Source organism: Anomaloglossus baeobatrachus, chromosome 3 (assembly GCF_048569485.1).
Source record: "Anomaloglossus baeobatrachus isolate aAnoBae1 chromosome 3, aAnoBae1.hap1, whole genome shotgun sequence".
In the NCBI taxonomy this organism is placed as follows: domain Eukaryota; kingdom Metazoa; phylum Chordata; class Amphibia; order Anura; family Aromobatidae; genus Anomaloglossus; species Anomaloglossus baeobatrachus.
The window spans coordinates 94,310,399-94,332,356 of NC_134355.1; the positions used below are offsets into that span (position 1 = coordinate 94,310,399).

General features: G+C 41.3%; 1 protein-coding gene across 1 annotated transcript in view; it reads right to left on the bottom strand.

Annotated features, from left to right (window-relative positions):
• Positions 1–3,551: 3,551 nt before the first annotated feature.
• The window catches only part of BMP2 (bone morphogenetic protein 2), a 34,809-nt gene continuing 16,402 nt past the window's right edge, over positions 3,552–21,958 (bottom strand). The window contains exon 3 of the mRNA XM_075339308.1: positions 3,552–10,222. Within this exon, the coding sequence (XP_075195423.1) occupies positions 9,378–10,222 (845 nt within the window). The 3' untranslated portion in view covers positions 3,552–9,377. The remainder of the gene's footprint in view (positions 10,223–21,958) is intronic.

Here is a 21,958-nt window from a genome sequence, read left to right on the forward strand (position 1 = left end):
AGCGAACATTATGACTACGGCAGCGTCACACGCACATACCTGCTCTGCGACGTCGCTGTGACCGGCGAACCGCCTCCTTTCTAAGGGAGCGGTTCGTTCAGCATCAGCGACGTCACAGCAGAGTCACTGAACCACCGCCCAATAGAAAAGGAGGGGAGGAGATGAGCGGCCGGACCATACCGCCCACCTCCTTCCTTCCTCCTTTTCTGGTGGACGCAGGTAAGGAGATGTTTGTCATTCCAGCGGCGTCACACATAGCGATGTGTGCTGCCGCAGGATCTACAAACAACATCATTACTGCAGCAGCGATAATTGGGAAGAGGGGGGCAGGTCACCGATGAGCAATTTTGAACGTTTTTGCGACGATTCAAAAATCGCTCATAGGTGTCACACACAGCGACATCGCTACAGCGGCCAGATGTGCGTCACAAATTCCATGACCACAACGAGATCGCTTTAGCGATCTCGTAGCGTGTAAAGCCACCTTTACACTGCTTAGTAATGGTGTATATTGTTCTTCATACTGTTACTTTTGAAAATGTGCTACATAAAATCAGAACATAAAATACTACAAGTGTTCTTCTTGAAAAAGCGCCTCTGCGAAACGGACGTTGAAGCCATCCCTCCACCACCTCGTTCTGCTACTCCACTAGGTAATAGTTGGCTCTTGATCATATGTGTCAGCGATATCCTGGATTTCCATTTACACTCTCTCTGCGCTGACACATTTTCATTTTCTTTCTCCCCGTACTTTGACTGCAGTACACTCACCCCTCTATTTCTCTTACTACTGGTTCTCCTTCCTCTACTTTTGGATGGTCCGGTTTGCGGTTCTGCCACTGTCCACCACATGGACATTTATATTCATTTTTGTCTACCCTTTGGCATTCCCTGTTCCACACAGGTTTATGTGTCTGGGCTTTCTACATTTAATTTATTATCTTGTTACCTTGGTTGACATTGGCGGCTCAGTTTACCGCACCATCCTTTCTTGTCCCCTCTTTTGTTCTATTACTGTTGGATGGTCCGGTTTGCGGTTCTGCCATTGCCCACCATATGGACATATATATTCATCTTTGTCTACCCTTTGGCATTTCCTGTTTTATACAGGTTCATGTATCTGGGCTTTCCACATTTAATCTACTATTTTGTCACCTTGGTTGACATTGGCGGATCCGTTTACCGCACCATCCTTTTTTGTCCCCTCCTCATTTCTATACGTAGGGGGCTGTATATGTCTTGGCTCTACCCTTGTATTTATGGTCCCTTTTTAATTATATTGATTGATCTGCCATCTGAGATGGTCTGTTATTTCCAAACTCTACAGCCTTACCTCTTGTGACCTGCGACTATTTTTGTGTACCATCATCACTGGGTATTTGCCTTCAATGACTGGCGGGCTGCACACACAGTGATTTTCTTGCCTTACCCTCGTGACCCATGACTACCATTTTTTAGCCACCTTGATTATTATATTGTCCGGTGGTAAAATTTCAAGATCATACTGATTGACGTTCCATCTGTGATAGCCTGCATTTTTTAACTTTTACAGCCTTACCTCCTGTAACCTACGACTACAATTGTGTTTCATACCACTGGGTTTTTGTCTTTAACCCCTTCACGACCATGGACGGATCTTTCCGTCATGGATCGTGTCCCGGTAAGCCCCGCCACCTGCCGCGGGCAAGCGGCGTGGATCGGCACACATATCAGCTGTTTTCAACAGCTGACATGTGTGCCTACATGTTCCGAGTGGAATCGCATTCCACCCGGAACATTAACCCCTTAGATCTCGCTGCCAAAGTCTGGCAGCAAGATCTATATGCGCGCGGCCATGTTTTTTACTTACCGCCGCCCCCTCCGGACGTCACATGAGAGATCACGTGACATTCGGTGGTTGCCATCGTAGCACAGGGTCATGTGATGATGCCTGCTGGTACGAAGTTTCACTTTCATTCTTCCTCGGCCGGGAGCAGAGGAAAAAAGAAAGTGACTATTTCTGCTGTTTACAGCGGTATAGCTGTGATCAGCAGATAGCGATCAGCAATCGGATTGCTGATCGCTATAGCCCCCTAGGGGGACTAGTAAAATAAAATAAAAAAAGTAAAAAAAAAGTTTTAAAAAATTAAAAAAAAAACAAAAAACCTAAAAAGTTCAAATCACCCCCCTTTCCCCCCATTGAAAATTAAAGGGTTAAAAAAATAAATAAATATACACATTTGGTATCGCCGCGTTCAGAAATGTCCAATCTATCAAAATATAAAATCAATTAATCTGATTGGTAAACGGCGTAGCGGCAAAAAAATTTTAAACGCCAAAATTACGTTTTTTGGTCGCCGCAAGTTTTACGCAAAATGCAATAACAGGCGATCAAAACGTAGCATCTGCGCAAAAATGGTACCATTAGAAACATCAGCTCGAGACGCAAAAAATAAGCCATCACTGAGCCATAGATCCCAAAAAATAAGAACGCTACGTGTTTCGAAAAATGGCGCAAAACGTGCCCCACTTTTATTGGACAAACTTGTGAATTTTTTTTAACCCCTTAGATACAAGTAAACCTATACATGTTTGGTGTCTACAAACTCGCACCGACCTCAGGCATCATACACGTACATTAGTTTTACCATATAGTGAACACCGTGAATAAAAGATCCCAAAAACTATTGTGCCATCACACTTTGTTTGCAATTTTTCCACACTTGGAATTTTTTTGCTGCTTTCCAGTACACCATATGGTAAAACTTATGGTTTCATTTAAAAGTACAACTTGTCCCGCAAAAAACAAGCCCTCATATGGCAAGATTGATGGAAAAATAAAAAAGTTACGGCTCTCGGAAGAAGGGGAGCAAAAAACAAAAACGGAAAGTGCCCCGGGGCTGAAGGGGTTAATAACTGGCGGGCTGCATATTTTAGTGTTGCAGCCTCACCTCTGTGACCCACGACTACTACACACTTATCCCCTCCCCTTTTTCCCTTTACACAACTATGGGGCCCTGTTACTGGCTTTGAACCCTTGTTGAGGTGTTTGTCTCACTGCAGCCATTACAAGAGCCACCCACGGGGGTTTTTTAAAAGAAAAAACTTTTTCTACTCTTGCAGGACTGATAGAGGTGGTGTTCTGGTTTTTTTACAATTGTATTTTCTATTGTACCCATCACTGCTATCCATCTATATCTCTTTTGACCTTGATTTTATTCTTGCAAATCTATTAACTTTTTTGATACTAATGATTAAATATTTTGATAATAAATTTCTAATAAACTTTATCTTTGTTTGCAATTGCTTAAGTGCCAGTTCCTTCTTTGTTCTCATTGTGTAACAAGTGTGCTGTGTGAGGATAGTCTCCAACAAAACCTACTAGCTCAGAGACAAGTAATAAAAATCTGCAGAGGGAAAAAAAAAAAAAAGTGAAAAATTCAGGATAAAAAGTAATCTAAAAGGATGTTCATCCTCATGAACACAATCATCACTGCTTATTCTGAAAAGTAATTTGTAATAACAGGTACATAGTGAAAGGAAACAACCAGAGACATAGTTTACATAAGAACTGAAGTCAGAACTCCATCATTTATTTACCAAATTTGACACTTCAAGAACTTTTTTTCGTGAGAAACAATTCCAAGATTTAAACTGGCAAAACAATGAACAAAATATCATAAACAAGACTGGTGTCTGGAGCTTAATGAGAGATCTAGATTCAAGAACCTTTAGGTAGTAATATAAGATTTGCTAGACTATATTACTTATCTGGCCTTGAAATTGTGTAAATTAACAGATATTCAAGTTTGAACTGATTGTTAACGATCTTTATATAATGAACTTGACTCAACTGTAAAACTATTAGTGAACCTATAACACACAAAACGGTCCTGAAAGTGCCCATTAACAGTACCGTAAATCAGCATCGGCTCCCAATAATTATAACATTTTTTCTATTTTTGTTGCATTTTCTCAATTTGGAGAGTGAACCTTCCCGTACGGTTTATTTCATTAGCACTTTGAAAATGTATTTTGCAAATAGAACACAAAAATACTATGGTGAATAGAACAGACATAGGTATATGGAAATTGTAGGATTCACAATTTATAATATATCTCCACATGACAGAAGACTAAGAAGGAGTGTTGTCTTCACAAATACCTACCTGTTAGGGGGAAGAAGAAGAATAAATCAGAAACCATCTTGACCCAATTTTTAAACAAAGTCCTAATTTTACTTGACCAAAGGCCGCTTTACACTTGTAGACTTATCGTGCGTTCGCATGTGTGATCGCACCCGCCCCCATCGTTTGTGCGTTACGGGCAATTTGTTGCCCGTGTTGCACAAAGTCGGTAACCCCCGTCACACGTACTTACCTCCCGAACGACCTCGCTGTGGGCGGCGAACATACTCTTCCTGAAGGGGGAGGGACGTTCGGCGTCACAGTGACATCACACAGCAGCCGCCCAATAGAAGCGGAGGGGTGGAGATGAGCGGGATGTAACATCCCACCCACCTCCTTCCTTCTGGATTGCCGGCGGCCGCAGACAAGCTGCAGTTCATCGTTCCCGAGGTGTCACACGGAGCGATGTGTGCTGCCTCGGGAACGATGAACAAACGGCGCGCAGAAGGACTATCAATTTTTTGAAAATGAGCGACGTGTCAACGAGCAACGATAAGGTGAGTAATTTTGCTCGTTCACAGTCGCTCGTAGCTGTCACACGCTACGATATGTCAAACGATGCCGGATGTACATCACGGAATCCGTGACCCCGACGACATTTCGTTAGATATAACGTAGCGTGTAAAGCGGCCTTAACTCCTAAAAGAATACAGATTTTCTGAACTGGGGTCAGAGCTCATCTAATGGATCTCAGAACAATGAAATGATTGAATTTGAGAACTATTAATTCTGAATTTGAGACATCTTGGAATGATGAAATAATTCAAATTGAGGAGAATTTAAAGCCTCAGTGATCTAAAAAGGATTGAGAATGAAATCTCAGTACAATTACCAAGCAATTGATTTGCTGTACTATGAAGTCTATTCAAAGTACACCATCCATTAGATGCACTTTACCAAATCGGGTACTGAAAACTACCCCAGTCAAGCATGTTACACTTCTGTTTTTTCTTGGTTGTCATAGGTTTTTCAAAAGGAGCTAGCCTTCAAAGCTGTATTACTAAATATGAACTTTTTCGAAGAAGCATTTCAACATTTTTATTCTTTTACTTCCGAAACCAGTCTAAATGCGTATGCAACGTGGTGCAAGGGCGTTAATATATTGATGGCCATCTTCAGCAGAGACTAGTGCCACTTCGGTCCTTTCCTCAGTCACCTGACAAATTCTGACCTGCCTCATCATACTGGGGTTTATGTGTGAGCCAAAAGTCACTTATCGAACATTAGCCAATGGATACTCTTCCTGAAGCTCCATAGACTTAAAAGATAATCTGTCAACAGGTTTCTGCTACCCCATCTGAGAGCAGCATAATGTAGGGGCAGAGACCCCGATTCTAACGATGTGTCACTTACTGAGCTGTTTGCTGTAATTTTGATAAAATCAATGTTTTTTTCTGCTGCAGATCTAGCAGTTATACACAGCTCATGAATATGCTGGACTACCTGGCAGCACACCAAGTAGTCATCTAATGATAATCTACTGCTGATTAAACAATGATTTGACCAAAACAACAGTAAGCAGCCCAGTGACACATTGCTGGAATCAGGATCTCTGCATCTACATTATGCTGCTCAGATTAGGTGTCAAAAGCCTGGTGACAGATTCCCTTTAGGCCTCTGCCACACATCCGTGCCTCCGGTACGTGTTTGGCATTTTTTACACGTACCGGCGGCACGGAGACATGTACAGCAATGCTACCCTATGGTAGCAGGCACACACACGTAAAACCACACGGAACGTGTGTCCGTGTGCGTTTGTACGTGTGTGCGATTTTCAAAGCGCTGACATGTCAGTGTTTTCTCCGGCAGCACGGGTGTTACACGGCCCGCACCCGTACCACACGGGTGTAGTGTGGATGCGGTCCCGTGTGACACGCGCCGGAGTAAACACACATGTCAGGGAAAAAAATAAAAAACATTAACTCACCTTCTCCAGCCCTCCTGTCTCTGCCGCTGCTGCCTCTTGCTGCCGACCGCCGCTCATTAATCTCATAGAATATTCACTTCACAGCCTGGCAGCAGCAGCAGCGGGGAGTCGGGAGGGCTGGAGACCGAGGATCAGCACCACGGACAGCAGCGCGGACAGCAGGGAGGACCAGGTGAGTATAATAATTACTGATTCTACGTGTGCTATCACGGATAGCACACGTAGAACACACGTGTCACGCACGTACCAGAGACACGTACTTACCTGCACGCAACACGCAGGGAAAATACGTGTCTCTCGGCACGTGCGTGAAATTCACGTGAGTGTGGCAGAGGCCTTAAACTGTAAAAGCAACTTTTGATTCATACAGACACCAGTGTGAACTAGCAGAGTTTACGTTATGTGAGAAGAGGGTTGGAACACTGCTGGAAATCAGGCATGACTGCAATCAGCAAGTATGCTAAATTCTTCAGGACCGAGCAATTTTTTATTTTTGCACTGATTTTTTTCCTCCCCTTCTTTTCCAAGACAAGAAATGTATTTTTATCTGCAAAAAAATTCACAATAGTTTTTTGGGTTTTGTCTTTCCGGCATTCATTGTGCAGTAAAGGAGAGCTGGAAATAGGATTGTTCAGGTCAGTATGGTTGTAATGACACCAAATTTTTTTTTTCTCTTCATTAACATGGAGTAAACAAAATTTAGCTTGAGTCTCCATTTTCGAAAACCTGTAAGATTTTTTATTTTTGTGTTGATGGAGCTGTATGAGGCCTTGTTTTTGCATGGTAACCTGTTTTTATTGATACTATTTTGTGGCAGATTTAACACTTTTTACTGGGTTTTTTTTTGTGCGACGTTGCGGCAACCAAAAGCTAACAAAATTTGGCAGTTCACTTTTTTTGTCCTTGTTAGTAATTTTACAGAATGGGTTTATTTACTTTATATAAACTGGATTTTTCTGGCCAGGACAATAGCAAATAAGTATTTGTTTTTTTCACCTCTTTTTCTTATTGTAAACTGGGAAAAAGGGGGTGACTCAAATTTTAATACAGCAAAACATCAGGATTTCTGTATGTAGTAAAAATCATGGTCTTCTATTATTATGCCCACAGAAGTTACAGAAGAGATCACATGCCGAGAGCCACACAAACTAACATATGCAGGTCAGATCACATCATCTAAATGCCATTATTAGCATTCAGAGGATGTGCTGCTGACCGCCGCTGTGTAGAGATGAGCGGACCTGTGGAAGTTTGGTTCAGGGGGTTCAGACTCTGACTTGACCTGAACCCCAATAGAAGTCACTAATTAGTCAGTTCAGGTCTTCACCCACATGCAGCCAGCCATAAACAGAGCACTTACGGGGAAAGCTTTTTCCATTTTAAAAAGAAAAAAGAATAAATAAAAAAAAATGTTGGTGCAAACTACATCCAATCATTCTGTTAAGCGGGCTTTACACGCAACGACATCACTAACGAGATGTTGTTGGGGGTCACGGAATTCGTGACGCATATCCGGCTTCATTAGCGACGTTGTTGCGTGTGAAATGCAGGAACGACCGTTAACGATAAAAATTACTTACCAAATCGTTGATACGTCGTTCCTATCCTGATTATCATTGCTGTTGCAGGACGCATGTTGTTAGTCGTTCCTGCGGCAGCACACATCGCTATGTGTGACACCGCAGGAACATCACCTTACTTGCTTCCACCGGCAATGAGGAAAGAAGGAGGTGGGCGGGATGTTACGTCCCGCACATCTCCGCCCCTCCGCTTCTATTGGGCGGCCGCTTAGTGACGCCGCTGTGATGCCGAACAAACTGCCCCCTTAGAAAGGAGGCAGTTTGCCGGCCACAGCGACGTCGCTAGGCAGGCAAGTATGTGTGACGAGTGTAAGCGATGTTGTGCGCCTCGGGCAGCGATTTGCCCATGACGCACAACCGACAGGGGCGGGTGCTTTCACCAGCGATATTGCTAGTGATGTCGCAGTGTGTAAAGCCCGCTTTATCCTCATTGCGAGCTGTTCAAACACTGCTAGTGGTTTGCAATGGGCTGATCACAACGATGCTCGGGTGAGTGATTTGCATACATAAAGCGCTTGAATTCTGTTATTTTTGTAAGGTCTGTTTAGTATGAACCTTGGGTTTGCTCATCCCTACTGCGGCTAGCTGGCATCTGCCCTGGATGGTGCAACCTCTGCTTCTGAGCTCAGTCCAAAGGTCCCAGACATGCTCCATAATAGATATCTCTGAGATATACTGTATCTGTCATGTGGAGTTAAGAAGTTAACGCATTTACACTAATAAAAACCAAATTAGACGAGTTTTGGAAATACAAAAATGTTTGCATGTGCTCCTTTAAGTTGAATATTGCACTATAAATGCAATTTCATATAGAACTCACAAAGATTATACATAGCAGCTCTTAACAAAAAGAACCAGTACAACATGGAAAAGGATAATTCTTTTTACTTAGGAAGAACATAAGGGAATAAAATTAAATAAATAATTTAAAGTCTTAAATTTGTAAAAAATATTCATCCTAAGAGAGAATATCCTGTACCAACAGGTCGCAATATATTGTTCATGTTAAACATTTGATGGACCACAACGTTTTTGTGCATTATACTTTATAATACTTTTATTGTTCAAGTGCAACCTACTGAATGAAAATGAGGCGAGAAGCCATTTTTTAGGATTTTTTTTTTTCATAGGATTTTAAGTTTTCAAGACCAACCAACACTGCAGAATGCCTGAGAATTGCACAATACTATTATATGTCCTGGTAATTCTTCAGATTGACCTCTTTCTTGTGGGTTTAAGCTAATGACCTTAACAGTAGCATATAAGTAAAATATCTTTGCTTATCTTTTACCTCCCATGTATACCTTTCAAGTTAAATACAACAAATTAGTTTTGTTTTTTTAAACGTATTTACAAACCCTATAATTTTTTTTGATTACATATAAATACAAAAAAAAAAACAGCTATTTTTTTTCTAAAAAGTGGTTATAATGGAAAATAAATACAAAATAAGAATCTGACCATTATACTTCATGTGCTGGGTACAAAACCCGTATAAAATGTACAACAAAAAAAAAGAGAAATATTTCTCTGATTAAAATATTTGCTTCCCAACTTTCTCGTACACATAAATATCTTCAAAATAACAGTTTTTAGCATCTCATGACATAAATAAAGTCTCTATTGGGAAATTTTTAAAGTGTCAACTTTTTATGTGTTTGTGTTTTTTTTGTTTTTTTTTTTATCTTTCAAAGTTATACTCAATTAACGGCACCCACACCCTTCCACAACCATGTCTTGATAATTTTTTAAAACAACTTTTTCATTTTCGTCAAGGTAGAGCATAGAGATGGCGCTTAGTTCTGTCGGGACACAACAAGCTTTTGGGATGTTCGAATTAACAGAGTTCACCAATGTTTGTACAATAGCATGATTTGTAGAGTTAAAATGATCCGCCAAGGGAAACGGGCATTCTCCTTGGCAGTAGAAGGCATGGTACCCAGGTGGCGCAACAATCCAATCATTCCAGCCAACATCACTAAAGTCCACATATAATGGATGTCTTCTACAGCTTGACTTGAGCCGTTTCCTCTGCCTGTGCCTTGCTTGTCTTTTTTCTCTCTTATGTAGAGGGTGTCCTTTGCCATCATGTCCATAAGTTACTAAAAGTGGCCTTAACTGCGACCAACGCTTTTGATCTGGCAATAAAGATCTGCTAATCCTCACGTGTCTCTTAGTGACATTTTTCTCATTTTCTAACTGAGTCACTTCAACAACAAACCCATGGTTTGGCTGTCTGTGTGCAATCCACCTTATAATAGCTGGTGTGACATCAAAGCTTTCCCATCTGCTCACATTATGATGTATCAGTCTAGTGTCCAATAGTCTTGTAACAGGTCCCCTAGAGGCAGCAGCAGCTGGTTTGATAATATCATATATATTAATACGAAGGGCTTTACTGCCTTCATTTTCAAAGGATTCTTGAACTTCCTCTCGGAAAATCCGAAGTTCCGCAGATGTAATTAGCTCTTCATTAGGAACTGAAGTCAAATTAAAGTAGAAACGCTGAACAGTTTTTTCATTAGCTTCTGGGAGATCTTCTAGAGAATCTAAAATGGGTAAAAAAAAAAAAAAAAAAAAAAAAAAAAAAAAAGAAAGATTATTATACAATTGGTCCTAAGGTACAATTATTTGAAATCGATATCTAAATCACAAAATTAAACTCTTTGGAGCTTCCACCTGTTGTATAGGCTAGAGCTAAATTCACATATTTCTGGTCATAAATGAATACAGTTAACAAGATTGTCATCAAACACATACATAACATGTTATGAGCTCAGTTTTTTTTTTCTTCCATCAGATGCAGAGATTGTAAGGTCATGATGATTCTACATAGAATGCAATCCACAAGAGGAAGCGGTGTGTCACCTAGGATAGGGCTACACAGGAACCATGGCTGTGGAATCTCACACGATAAAGGTTGACTCTGTGCCACTGCTACATCACAGCACAAGGGAATGGGTTGCATTGAGACACCAAAAATGCAAACAAGTTGCAAGAAGTCCAACCTTGTCTGAGTTTTTGTGATCTGCTTATCACAATACCATCTGTGTAACACTGTGACCCCATCCGCTTGTATTGTACCGCGATATAACAGCAGCACCAAGCAAACCTTGGCCACATGATATGTGTCTTGGCGTATGTCACCGTGTAGCCTTAGTCTAAGGCCAAAAGAAAGATTTATGCTGAATTTTATATGCAGCTCTGGAGTATAATTAGGAAGGAACGTAAAATCTACACTGAACAAAAATATAAACCCAAAACTTGTTTTGGCTACCATTTTTCATGAGCGGAACTCTAAGATGTAAGAAGTTGTCTATGAACACAAAAAGGCTTTTTTTCACTCAAATATTGTTCCCAAATTTGTATAAATCTATGTTAGTGTGCACTTTTCCTTCACAAAGATAATCCGCTTGCTCATTGTCCTCATTGGGGTTTCCACCTCACTGCAGTTTGTCATCTTAACTGACTTGAGTGGACAAGTGCTCACATTCAATAGAGTCTAGCATGTTGGATACGTGTTCTCCAAGGATGAATCATATTTTTCACTTACAGGTCAGATAGACTGTGTGTATGGCGTGTGGGTGAGCAGTTTGCTGATGTCAATGTTGTGAATCGAGTGGCCCATGGTGGAGGTGAGGTTCTGGTATCGGCAGGCGTATGTTATGGACAATGAAAAACAGGTGCACTTTATTGATGCCATTTTGAATGTAGAGATACCGTGACAATATCCTGAGGCCTATTATTGTGCCATTCATTCAAGACCATTACCTACTCATGTTGCAGGATAATAATGCAGTGTTTTCAAGTTCCCATCAGTATCCAGCAACTTTGCCCAGCCATTGAAGAGGAGTGAGCAAATATTCCACAGGCCACAATCAACAACCTGATCAATTCTATGTGAAGGACATGTGTTGCATTGCTTAAGGCAAACTGTAGTCACACCAGCTACTGACTGGTTTTCAAGACCCCTTCCGCATGCCCACTCGCCCAGACTTCTCCAATACTGTAAAACTGCACATTTTAGGGTGGCATTTTATTGTGGTCAGCCTAAGGCACACTTGTGCAATAATTAAGTCTAATCAGCATCTTGATATGCCACACGTGAGGTGGATGGAGAAGTGCTCACAATCACAGGTTTAAAAACACATTTACGAATAATATTTTAAATAAAAAAAAAACAAAAAAAAAAAACACAACACCTTTTTATCTCAAATATTAACAAGTCTTAAATACAATGGTGATAGATTGATTTGACCTAAAACACACAAATCCCTGGTAAGGAAGGCATAGGGTTAAAAGTAAGAGAAAGCTGAGATAATTTAAGAATGGAAGATAATCTGTAGATATTGTATATGTTGAATCATACACCATTTATTTTGCAAGTAATCGCACATTTCCGTGTGAGTTTGAACAAAAAGTACACAATTCTATTTTAGTTACATGTAGAAAAAAAAACAAACATTTTTTTTTTTATAGTGAAAAAAACAAGTACAAGTCCATTATATTCATGGGGGAAGAGGAAGTGTTCTTCGAACGCTCTACTGCTACTCCCCCCAGTGAACGACTGCCTTACAGTTGTAAGACATTCGAAAGAGGGTAACAGGAAGAGTTCATAACTATAAGTCTAGTATTTTTAAATTCAAATGGGCCAAACAACTATATTTTTATCAGTAGAGAAAAGTTGTCCCCATTATTTGCAGCATAACAGTCATAAAGATGACATTAATTTTATATTTAACAATACTGTAAATACTGCTGTGGATATAATTATCGGTAGTGGTGTAACTTGAAGGATGACTGCCCCAATGAAAAGTACTCAACAGATTCCTAAATATTAGGTGTCTTTAAAAGTCTGTCTTCTCATATGGGCCAAAGGGACCTTTTTAGGTCACCTTGGGTTCCAGGGGCTGGGTTTCATAGTGAACCCTGCACTCACTAGTTATGTTCCTAGTTTGGGGGATTAAAAAAAAAAAAAATAATAATTATATACTGTGCCTACAAGTAGTATTCAACCCCCTGCAGATTTAGCTGGTTTACACATTCGGAATTAACTTGGCATTGTGACATTTGGACTGTAGATCAGCCTGGAAGTGTGGAATGCACTGCAGTAAAAAAAGAATGTTATTTCTTTTTTTTATTTTTTTTTTAAAATTGTGAAAAGTTTATTCAGAGGGTCATTTATTATTCAACCCCTCAAACCACCAGAATTCTGTTTGGTTCCCCTAAAGTATTAAGAAGTATTTCAGGCACAAAGAACAATGAGCTTCACATGTTTGGATTAATTATCTCTTTTTCCAGCCTTTTCTGACTAATTAAGACCCTCCCCAAACTTGTGAACAGCACTCATACTTGGTCAACATGGGAAAGACAAAGGAGCATTCCAAGGCCATCAGAGACAAGATCGTGGAGGGTCACAAGGCTGGCAAGGGGTACAAAACCCTTTCCAAGGAGTTGGGCCTACCTGTCTCCACTGTTGGGAGCATCATCCGGAAGTGGAAGGCTTATGGAACTACTGTTAGCCTTCCACGGCTTGGACAGCCTTTGAAAGTTTCCACCCGTGCCGAGGCCAGGCTTCTCCGAAGAGTCAAGGCTAACCCAAGGACAACAAGGAAGGAGCTCCGGGAAGATCTCATGGCAGTGGGGACATTGGTTTCAGTCAATACCATAAGTAACGTACTCCACCGCAATGGTCTCCGTTCCAGACGAGCCCGTAAGGTACCTTTACTTTCAAAGCGTCATGTCAAGGCTCGTCTACAGTTTGCTCATGATCACTTGGAGGACTCTGAGACAGACTGATTCAAGGTTCTCTGGTCTGATGAGACCAAGATCGAGATCTTTGGTGCCAACCACACACGTGACGTTTGGAGACTGGATGGCACTGCATACGACCCCAAGAATATCATCCCTACAGTCAAGCAAGGTGGTGGCAGCATCATGCTGTGGGGCTGTTTCTCAGCCAAGGGGCCTGGCCATCTGGTCCGCATCCATGGGAAGATGGATAGCACGGCCTACTTGGAGATTTTGGCCAAGAACCTCCGCTCCTCCATCAAGGATCTTAAGATGGGTCATCATTTCATCTTCCAACAAGACAACGACCCAAAGCACACAGCCAAGAAAACCAAGGTCTGGTTCAAGAGGGAAAAAATCAAGGTGTTGCAAGTGGCCTAGTCAGTCTTCTGACCTTAACCCAGTTGAAAACTTGTGGAAGGAGCTCAAGATTAAAGTCCACATGAGACACCCAAAGAACCTAGATAACTTGGAGAAGATCTGCATGGAGGAGTGGGCCAAGATAACTCCAGAGACCTGTGCCGGCCTGATCAGGTCTTATAAAAGACGATTATTAGCTGTAATTGCAAACAAGGGTTATTCCACAAAAAATTAAACCTAGGGGTTGAATAAATAATTGACCCACACTTTTATGTTGAAAATTTATTAAAATTTCACTGAGCAACATAACTTGTTGGTTTGTAAGATTTCTGCATCTGTTAATAAATCCTGCTCTTGTTTGAAGTTTGCAGGCTCTAACTTATTTGCATCTTATCAAACCTGCTAAATCTGCAGGGGGTTGAGGACTACTTGTAGGCACTGTATATCATGCATATACATACAAAATATGTGTACACCAGCTCACCCGTCCAAGCTCAAGATATAATAAATATTCCTGTTTCCCCTTATCATGCATGGATCCAGACTGGGAGCAAGTCCTAGGTATGCAGAAAGTAGGAGAGATCCAGCAAAGAATCGGGTAATCCAGGTGGCATAATGTAGATTTATTCATAGAAATTTAAAAAAAAAAAAAAAAAAAAAGACAGAGCTAAGGACGTAACGTAGATGCAGGACAAATGCATTACGGACAACGCATTTCGGCGGTGAAAACAGCCTTCTTCACGGTCCACGGTCTTGGACCGTGAAGAAGGCGGTTTTCACCGCTGAAACGTGTTGTTCGGGATGCATTTGTCCTGCATTTTCGTTACATCCTCAGCTCTGTCATATTTTTAAAAACAATTTCTACGAATAAATCTACAAGCATTATGCCACCTGGATTTCCTGATTCTTTGCTGGATCTCTCCTATTTTCTGCATGCATTATAATAGAGATATATATATATATATATATTATATATATATATATATATATATATATATACACACATACAGTTAGGTCCAGAAATATTTGGACAGTGACACAAGTTTTGTTATTTTAGCTGTTTACAAAAACATGTTCAGAAATACAAATATATATATAATATGGGCTGAAAGTGCACACTCCCAGCTGCAATATGAGAGTTTTCACATCCAAATCGGAGAAAGGGTTTAGGAATCATAGCTCTGTAATGCATAGCCTCCTTCTTTTAAAGGGACCAAAAGTAATTGGACAAGGGACACTAAGGGCTGCAATTAACTCTGAAGGCGTCTCCCTCGTTAACCTGTAATCAATGAAGTAGTTAAAAGGTCTGGGTTTGATTACAGGTGTGTGGTTTTGCATTTGGAAGCTGTTGCTGTGACCAGACAACATGCAGTCTAAGGAACTCTCAATTGAGGTGAAGCAGAACATCCTGAGGCTGAAAAAAAAAGAAAAAATCCATCAGAGAGATAGCAGACATGCTTGGAGTAGCAAAATCAACAGTCGGGTACATGCTGAGAAAAAAGGAATTGACTGGTGAGCTTGGGAACTCAAAAAGGCCTGGGCGTACACGGATGATAACAGTGGTGGATGATCACCGCATACTTTCTTTGGTGAAGAAGAACCCGTTCACAACATCAACTGAAGTTCAGAACACTCTCAGTGAAGTAGGTGTATCTGTCTCTAAGTCGACAGTAAAGAGAAGACTCCATGAAAGTAAATACAAAGGGTTCACATCTAGATGCAAACCATTCATCAATTCCAAAAATAGACAGGCCAGAGTTAAATTTGCTGAAAAACACCTCATGAAGCCAGCTCAGTTCTGGAAAAGTATTCTATGGACAGATGAGACAAAGATCAACCTGTACCAGAATGATGGGAAGAAAAAAGTTTGGAGAAGAAAGGGAACGGCACATGATCCAAGGCACACCACATCCTCTGTAAAACATGGTGGAGGCAACGTGATGGCATGGGCATGCATGGCTTTCAATGGCACTGGGTCACTTGTGTTTATTGATGACATAGCAGACAAGAGTAGCCGGATGAATTCTGAAGTGTACCGGGATATACTTTCAGCCCAGAATCAGCCAAATGCCGCAAAGTTGATCGGACGGCGCTTCATAGTACAGATGGACAATGACCCCAAGCGTACAGCCAAAGCTACCCAGGAGTTCATGAGTGCAAAAACGTGGAACATTCTGCAATGGCCAAGTCAATCACCAGATCTTAACCCAATTGAGCATGCATTTCACTTGCTCAAATCCAGACTTAAGACGGAAAGACCCACAAACAAGCAAGACCTGAAGGCTGCGGCTGTAAAGGCCTGACAAAGCATTAAGAAGGAGGAAACCCAGCGTTTGGTGATGTCCATGGGTTCCAGACTTAAGGCAGTGATTGCCTCCAAAGGATTCACAACAAAATATTGAAAATAAAAATATTTTGTTTGGGTTTGGTTTATTTGTCCAATTACTTTTGACCTCCTAAAATGTGGAGTGTTTGTAAAGAAATGTGTACAATTCCTACAATTTCTATCAGATATTTTTGTTCAAACCTTCAAATTAAACGTTACAATCTGCACTTGAATTCTGTTGTAGAGGTTTCATTTCAAATCCAATGTGGTGGCATGCAGAGCCCAACTCGCGAAAATTGTGTCACTGTCCAAATATTTCTGGACCTAACTGTAATATATATATATATATATATATATATATATATATATATATATATATATATATATATATATATATATATATATATATATATATATATATATATATATATATATATATAAAATCTCATACGTATACATGTGTGTGTATGTGTATGTGTATGTACATATATATATACATACATATATACACATACATATATATATGAAAGAATTTTTTAAATTTATTATTTATTTATTAAGTATGTGTTGGAAGAAAGGATAAATAAATTAAAAAAGAAAGTAGCAGAAAATCCTAACTTTTGTAACCAAGATTTCATGTAGTTTTCAGTTTATGCATAAAAAAAAAAATGCAGACCGTTTTAAAAATTTGCACTATAAATTGAAATTTACTGTAGATTTTAAATTCACAGTGCAGGAAAACTTCTAATGCAGATTTTACTACATAGGAATTGCTTTCTTTAAAGGGAATGTGTCAGAAGAATCAATTTCTAGGTTGTAGAAAGTTGAATTATATGATACCTTGATATATGCAAGCCGATATCTTATTCCAGAAAAATCCACTTTAATATGTAAATGAACTTTTAAATATATGAGCCAGACATAGATCTCTAGGAGTGTCTTCCTCTAGAATTCTAAATGAAAGTGTGAGTTACCAGTGTGAAAGAGATAAGGAAAACAGATTGTCAGTCATTACATGTCTCCTTTCATTTAAAATAAGCTTTGGAGAAAGACTCTCAGGGAAACTCATGTTCGACTCAGAGATGGGTTTTCGTATTTAGTGCTAATATTTATGGTATATATTAAGGGGGCATGGCTCAGAGTAATAATGCATAGCAGCCTAAAGACACACCCCAAAGTATCCTGTGAGCAACACACCATCGGTAAAGAGAACCATAGCTATCAAACTAGATTGCATATTATATACCGTATATATATATATATATACTAGAAGGTGGCCCGATTCTACGCATCGGGTATTCTAGAATTTACGTATTGTGTAGTTCATGTATGATTTTTGTTATATATATATATATATATATATATATATATATATATATATATATATATATATATATATATATATATATATATATATATATATATATATATATATATATATATATATATATATATATATATATATATATATATATATATATATATATATATATATATATATATATATATATATAGAGAGAGATGTTGTTGTCTGTAGTTACCAAGTGTTTGTGTAGGCGCTGTACATGTTCTGGGTGTTGTCTGGGTGTGACGGGGGGTGAGAGCGGTGTTGTATGTGTGTTGCGTGTGTTGCGTTGTTTGTGGAGCGCTGTGTGTCTGTAGCGTTGTGTGTGTGTTGTGCGGTTTGTGTGTGTGTGGTGTGTTTTGGGGGGAGGTATGTTTTGTGCAATGTGTGTGTTGTGCGGTATGTGCGTATATTTGTGTGTGCCGCGGTGTTTGTGTGTTGGGTGTTGTGTGTGTGCAGCGTTGTCTGTGTGTGTGGGTGTCTGTGTAGGGCAGTTGTTTGTGGTTCCCAGTGTGTGTGTGTGTGTGTGGTGTGTTGTGCAGTGCGCGCGTGTGTGTGTGTGTGTGTGTGTGCATCAGCCTCTCTTCTCTCAGCCTACCTCTCCCAGCCTCCCCAGCATCAGCCTCCGCCAGCATCAGCCTTTCTCCTTCCAGCCTCCTCCAGCATCAGCCTCCCTCTCCCAGCCTTCCCCAGGATCAGCCTCTCTCCTCCCAGCCTCCGTCCTCCCAGCATCAGCTTTCCCCTCCCAGCCTCCCTCAGCATCAGCCTTCCCCAGCATCAGCCTCTCTCCTCCCAGCCTCAGCCTCTCTCCTTCCAGCCTCCCCCAGCATCAGCCTCTCTCCTTCCAGCTTCCCTCAGCATCAGCCTCCCCTTCCCAGCCTTCCCCAGGATCAGCCTCTCTCCTCCCAGCCTCCTTCCTCCAGGCCTCCTTCCTCCCAGCCTCCCTCAGCATCAGACTTCTGCTCCCAGTCTCCCCCAGCATCAGCCTCCCCATGCATCAGCCTCCACCAGCATCAGCCTCTCTCCTTCCAGCCTCTCTCCTTCCAGCCTCCCCTTCCCAGCCTTCCCCAGGATCAGCCTCTCTCCTCCCAGCCTCCTTCCTCCCAGCCTCCCTCTCCCAGCCTCCCTCAGCATCAGCCTTCCGCTCCCAGTCTCCCCCAGCATCAGCCTCCCCAAGCATCAGCCTCCACCAGCATCAGCCTCTCTCCTTCCAGCCTCCCCCAGCATCAGCCTCTCTCCTTCCAGCCTCCCTCAGCATCAGCCTCCCGTTCCCAGCCTTCCCCAGGATCAGCCTCTCTCCTCCCAGCCTCCTTCCTCCCAGCCTCCCTCAGCATCAGCCTTCCCCTCCCAGTCTCCCCCAGCATCAGCCTCCCCAAGCATCAGCCTCCACCAGCATTAGCCTCTCTCCTTCCAGCCTCCCCCAGCATCAGCCTCCCCAAGCATCAGCCTCCACCAGCATCAGCCTCCCTCGTCCCAGCCTCCCCCTCCCAGCCTTCCCCATGATCAGCCTCTCTGCTCCCAGCCTCCTCCAGCACGCCGTGCTCCTCTGCCGACACTCACACACCCGATCGCATCCACTCACACACACCCGATCGCATCCACTCACACACACCCGATCGCATCCACTCACACACACCCGATCGCATCCACTCACACACACCCGATCGCATCCACTCACACACACCCGATCGCATCCACTCACACACACCCGATCGCATCCACTCACACACACCCGATCGCATCCACTCACACACACCCGATCGCATCCACTCACACACACCCGATCGCATCCACTCACACACACCCGATCGCATCCACTCACACACACCCGATCGCATCCACTCACACACACCCGATCGCATCCACTCACACACACAGACACTGACGATATCGCACATACGCGCTTATACTCACAACATCCGGGGATATCACATGCTTCTGGCCATGTGATCCTCCGTCAGGTCCTGGAAGCTCACAGCACAATATCGCCGCCGAGAAGCAAGCGATATCCCAGGATGTTGTGAGTGTGTGGATGCGATGTGATGTGTGTGTGTGAGTGAGTGTGATCTGATTTGTGTGTGCTGTTATGTGTGTGTGCTGTTATGTGTGTGTGCTGTTATGTGTGTGTGCTGTTATGTGTGTGTGCTGTTATGTGTGTGCTGTTATGTGTCTGTATTTTCCGCCGCTGCAGGACCTTGATGTGTGGATGCGATGTGATGTGTGTGTGAGGTGTGTGTGAGAGTGAGTGTGAGCCGGTGTACACTGGTAACTATGATACACATCGGGTAACTAAGGGACCTTAGTTACCCGATGTGTATAATGGTTACCAGCTTTCACGGCCTCCGTCAAGATCCCAGCATCGCAAGGTTATGTCTGGCGCTGCTGGGATCCTGACGGAGCCGGTGTAGAAGCAAGAGATATCCCAGCATGTTGTGATGTGTGAGGTGTGTGTGAGAGTGATCTGATGTGTGTGTACTCACCTGGGAATCGCGGCTCCGTGTCAGTTGGGCCAGAGCGAGCATGCATTGCGTGAGGGGGGCGGGGCCTGCAGAGAGCCGGGGCGAGAGGCCAATCCGTGTGGGGGGGCGGGGCCATGGCGAGCCCAGCAGCCAATCAGCTTTGTGTCACCGTAAGGACACAATTTCGGAGCATGACAGACAGATAGATAGACAGACAGACAGACAGACAGACAGACAGACAGACAGACAGACAGACAGACAGACAGACAGACAGACAGAATAAGGCAATTATATATATATAGATTATATATATATATATATATATATATTTTAAAAAAAAAAAAAAAATAAATCGGAATAAAAATCAGAAATAAATTAAGAGCAAGAAATTTATCCAATTTTGACCTGATGACAGGTTCACGCAAAGAATAAAAAAAAAAAAAAAGCTGCAACACTATCCCACCTTTTGCTCATAATATATATATATATATATATATATATATATATATATATATATATATATATATATATATATATATATATATATATATATATATATATATATATATATATATATATATATATATATATTCTCCAGACGCCATGGAGGACCACTTTCATGGGTCGAAATACATAGAAGCATGAGTAGTGGTATTTTAGTGCACCCTTTATTTTTTTGAGTAATATACACACACACACACACACACACACACACACACACACACACTTTACTTACTTCACTAATAAAACTTTGAGTTCATAATTCATTTTAACCAACTAAAAAATAAAATCTGCTCATAAAATACATGTTAGTTTTCATATGCATTGAAAAGTCTCCCAGGATGCTTTATCAAAGCAAACGGTTATTAGCCTATAAATGTATATCTTGGCTCTAGGTATAAAGACGATTAAAAGACAAACTTTTAAAGTCAGGTCTCTGTAAACCTCCAAAGCAGAGCGAGCTGGAAAGAATCACACACTACAGAGACTTTCATACCTAGAAATGCCCAAACCACATGAGAGCCCAACTTTTATCAATAATCTTATCCTGAATAAATTTACTAGAACAATTACTACCTTGGGACAACACAAATAAAAGACAAGTACAAAGACAAGATTGTAAACTTAAGGTCTGAAAACCTTTATATTGTATCTGAAATATACAATTTAGTTTAAGGATCAGTTCTTCCAAATCAGACAAACATAATAAAATAGGCAACAAACCATTCAGATATTAAAATTGCTTACAAGAATAAATGTTAATAAAAAAAAGAAAAGATAACAAGGATTTGCTAGAATACTAAACTAAGCAGTGCTAATCTTCAGAAAAACTAAAAGTTTACAGGGTAAAAAAAAAAAAAAAAAAAAAAAAAAAAAAACACAAACACAAAATCTTTTATTGCCAAAATGAAAAAATATCTGCAGTGTTCGAAAGCCGCCAGCCAACGACATGGGAAGGGAGCTGTACACAGTAGATTTCCTCAATGTGAAGAGAAACAGCAATCCAAACACCCTTAGGAAGCTGAGGAATTAGTGGTACATGTGGTAACAGACTTTAAAAGACATCCTGTGGTTTACGCAAGAAAAACCTGCAGCAGTATCCCTACTTCTGCTCATCCATTCATTTGTATGTGTTCTCCAGACGCACTGGATGACCACTTTCATGGGTCGAAATACATAAATGTATGAGTAATGCTCTCCGTTCCAAACAATATTATAATGTAGAGTTAAGCCAAGAGGAATTCCTAATACTCATTCTTTTAGAACACACGAACTCTCCTAGCAATGTGCTGAATAGGTTTAAAGCAGTATTCCCCCATCATATAATGGGAATACATCACTTGGATATGACACAATTTACATTAAGCTGAGGGGGGGGGGGGGTTGACCTCTGGATCCCATACAGTTCTGAGAATGCTAGGAACAGAGTGGTGGATCAGGGAACAGCTGTGCGGGAAAAAACAGTGATGAGGACACAGCGCTAAACCAATGGCAGCCGCTTTAT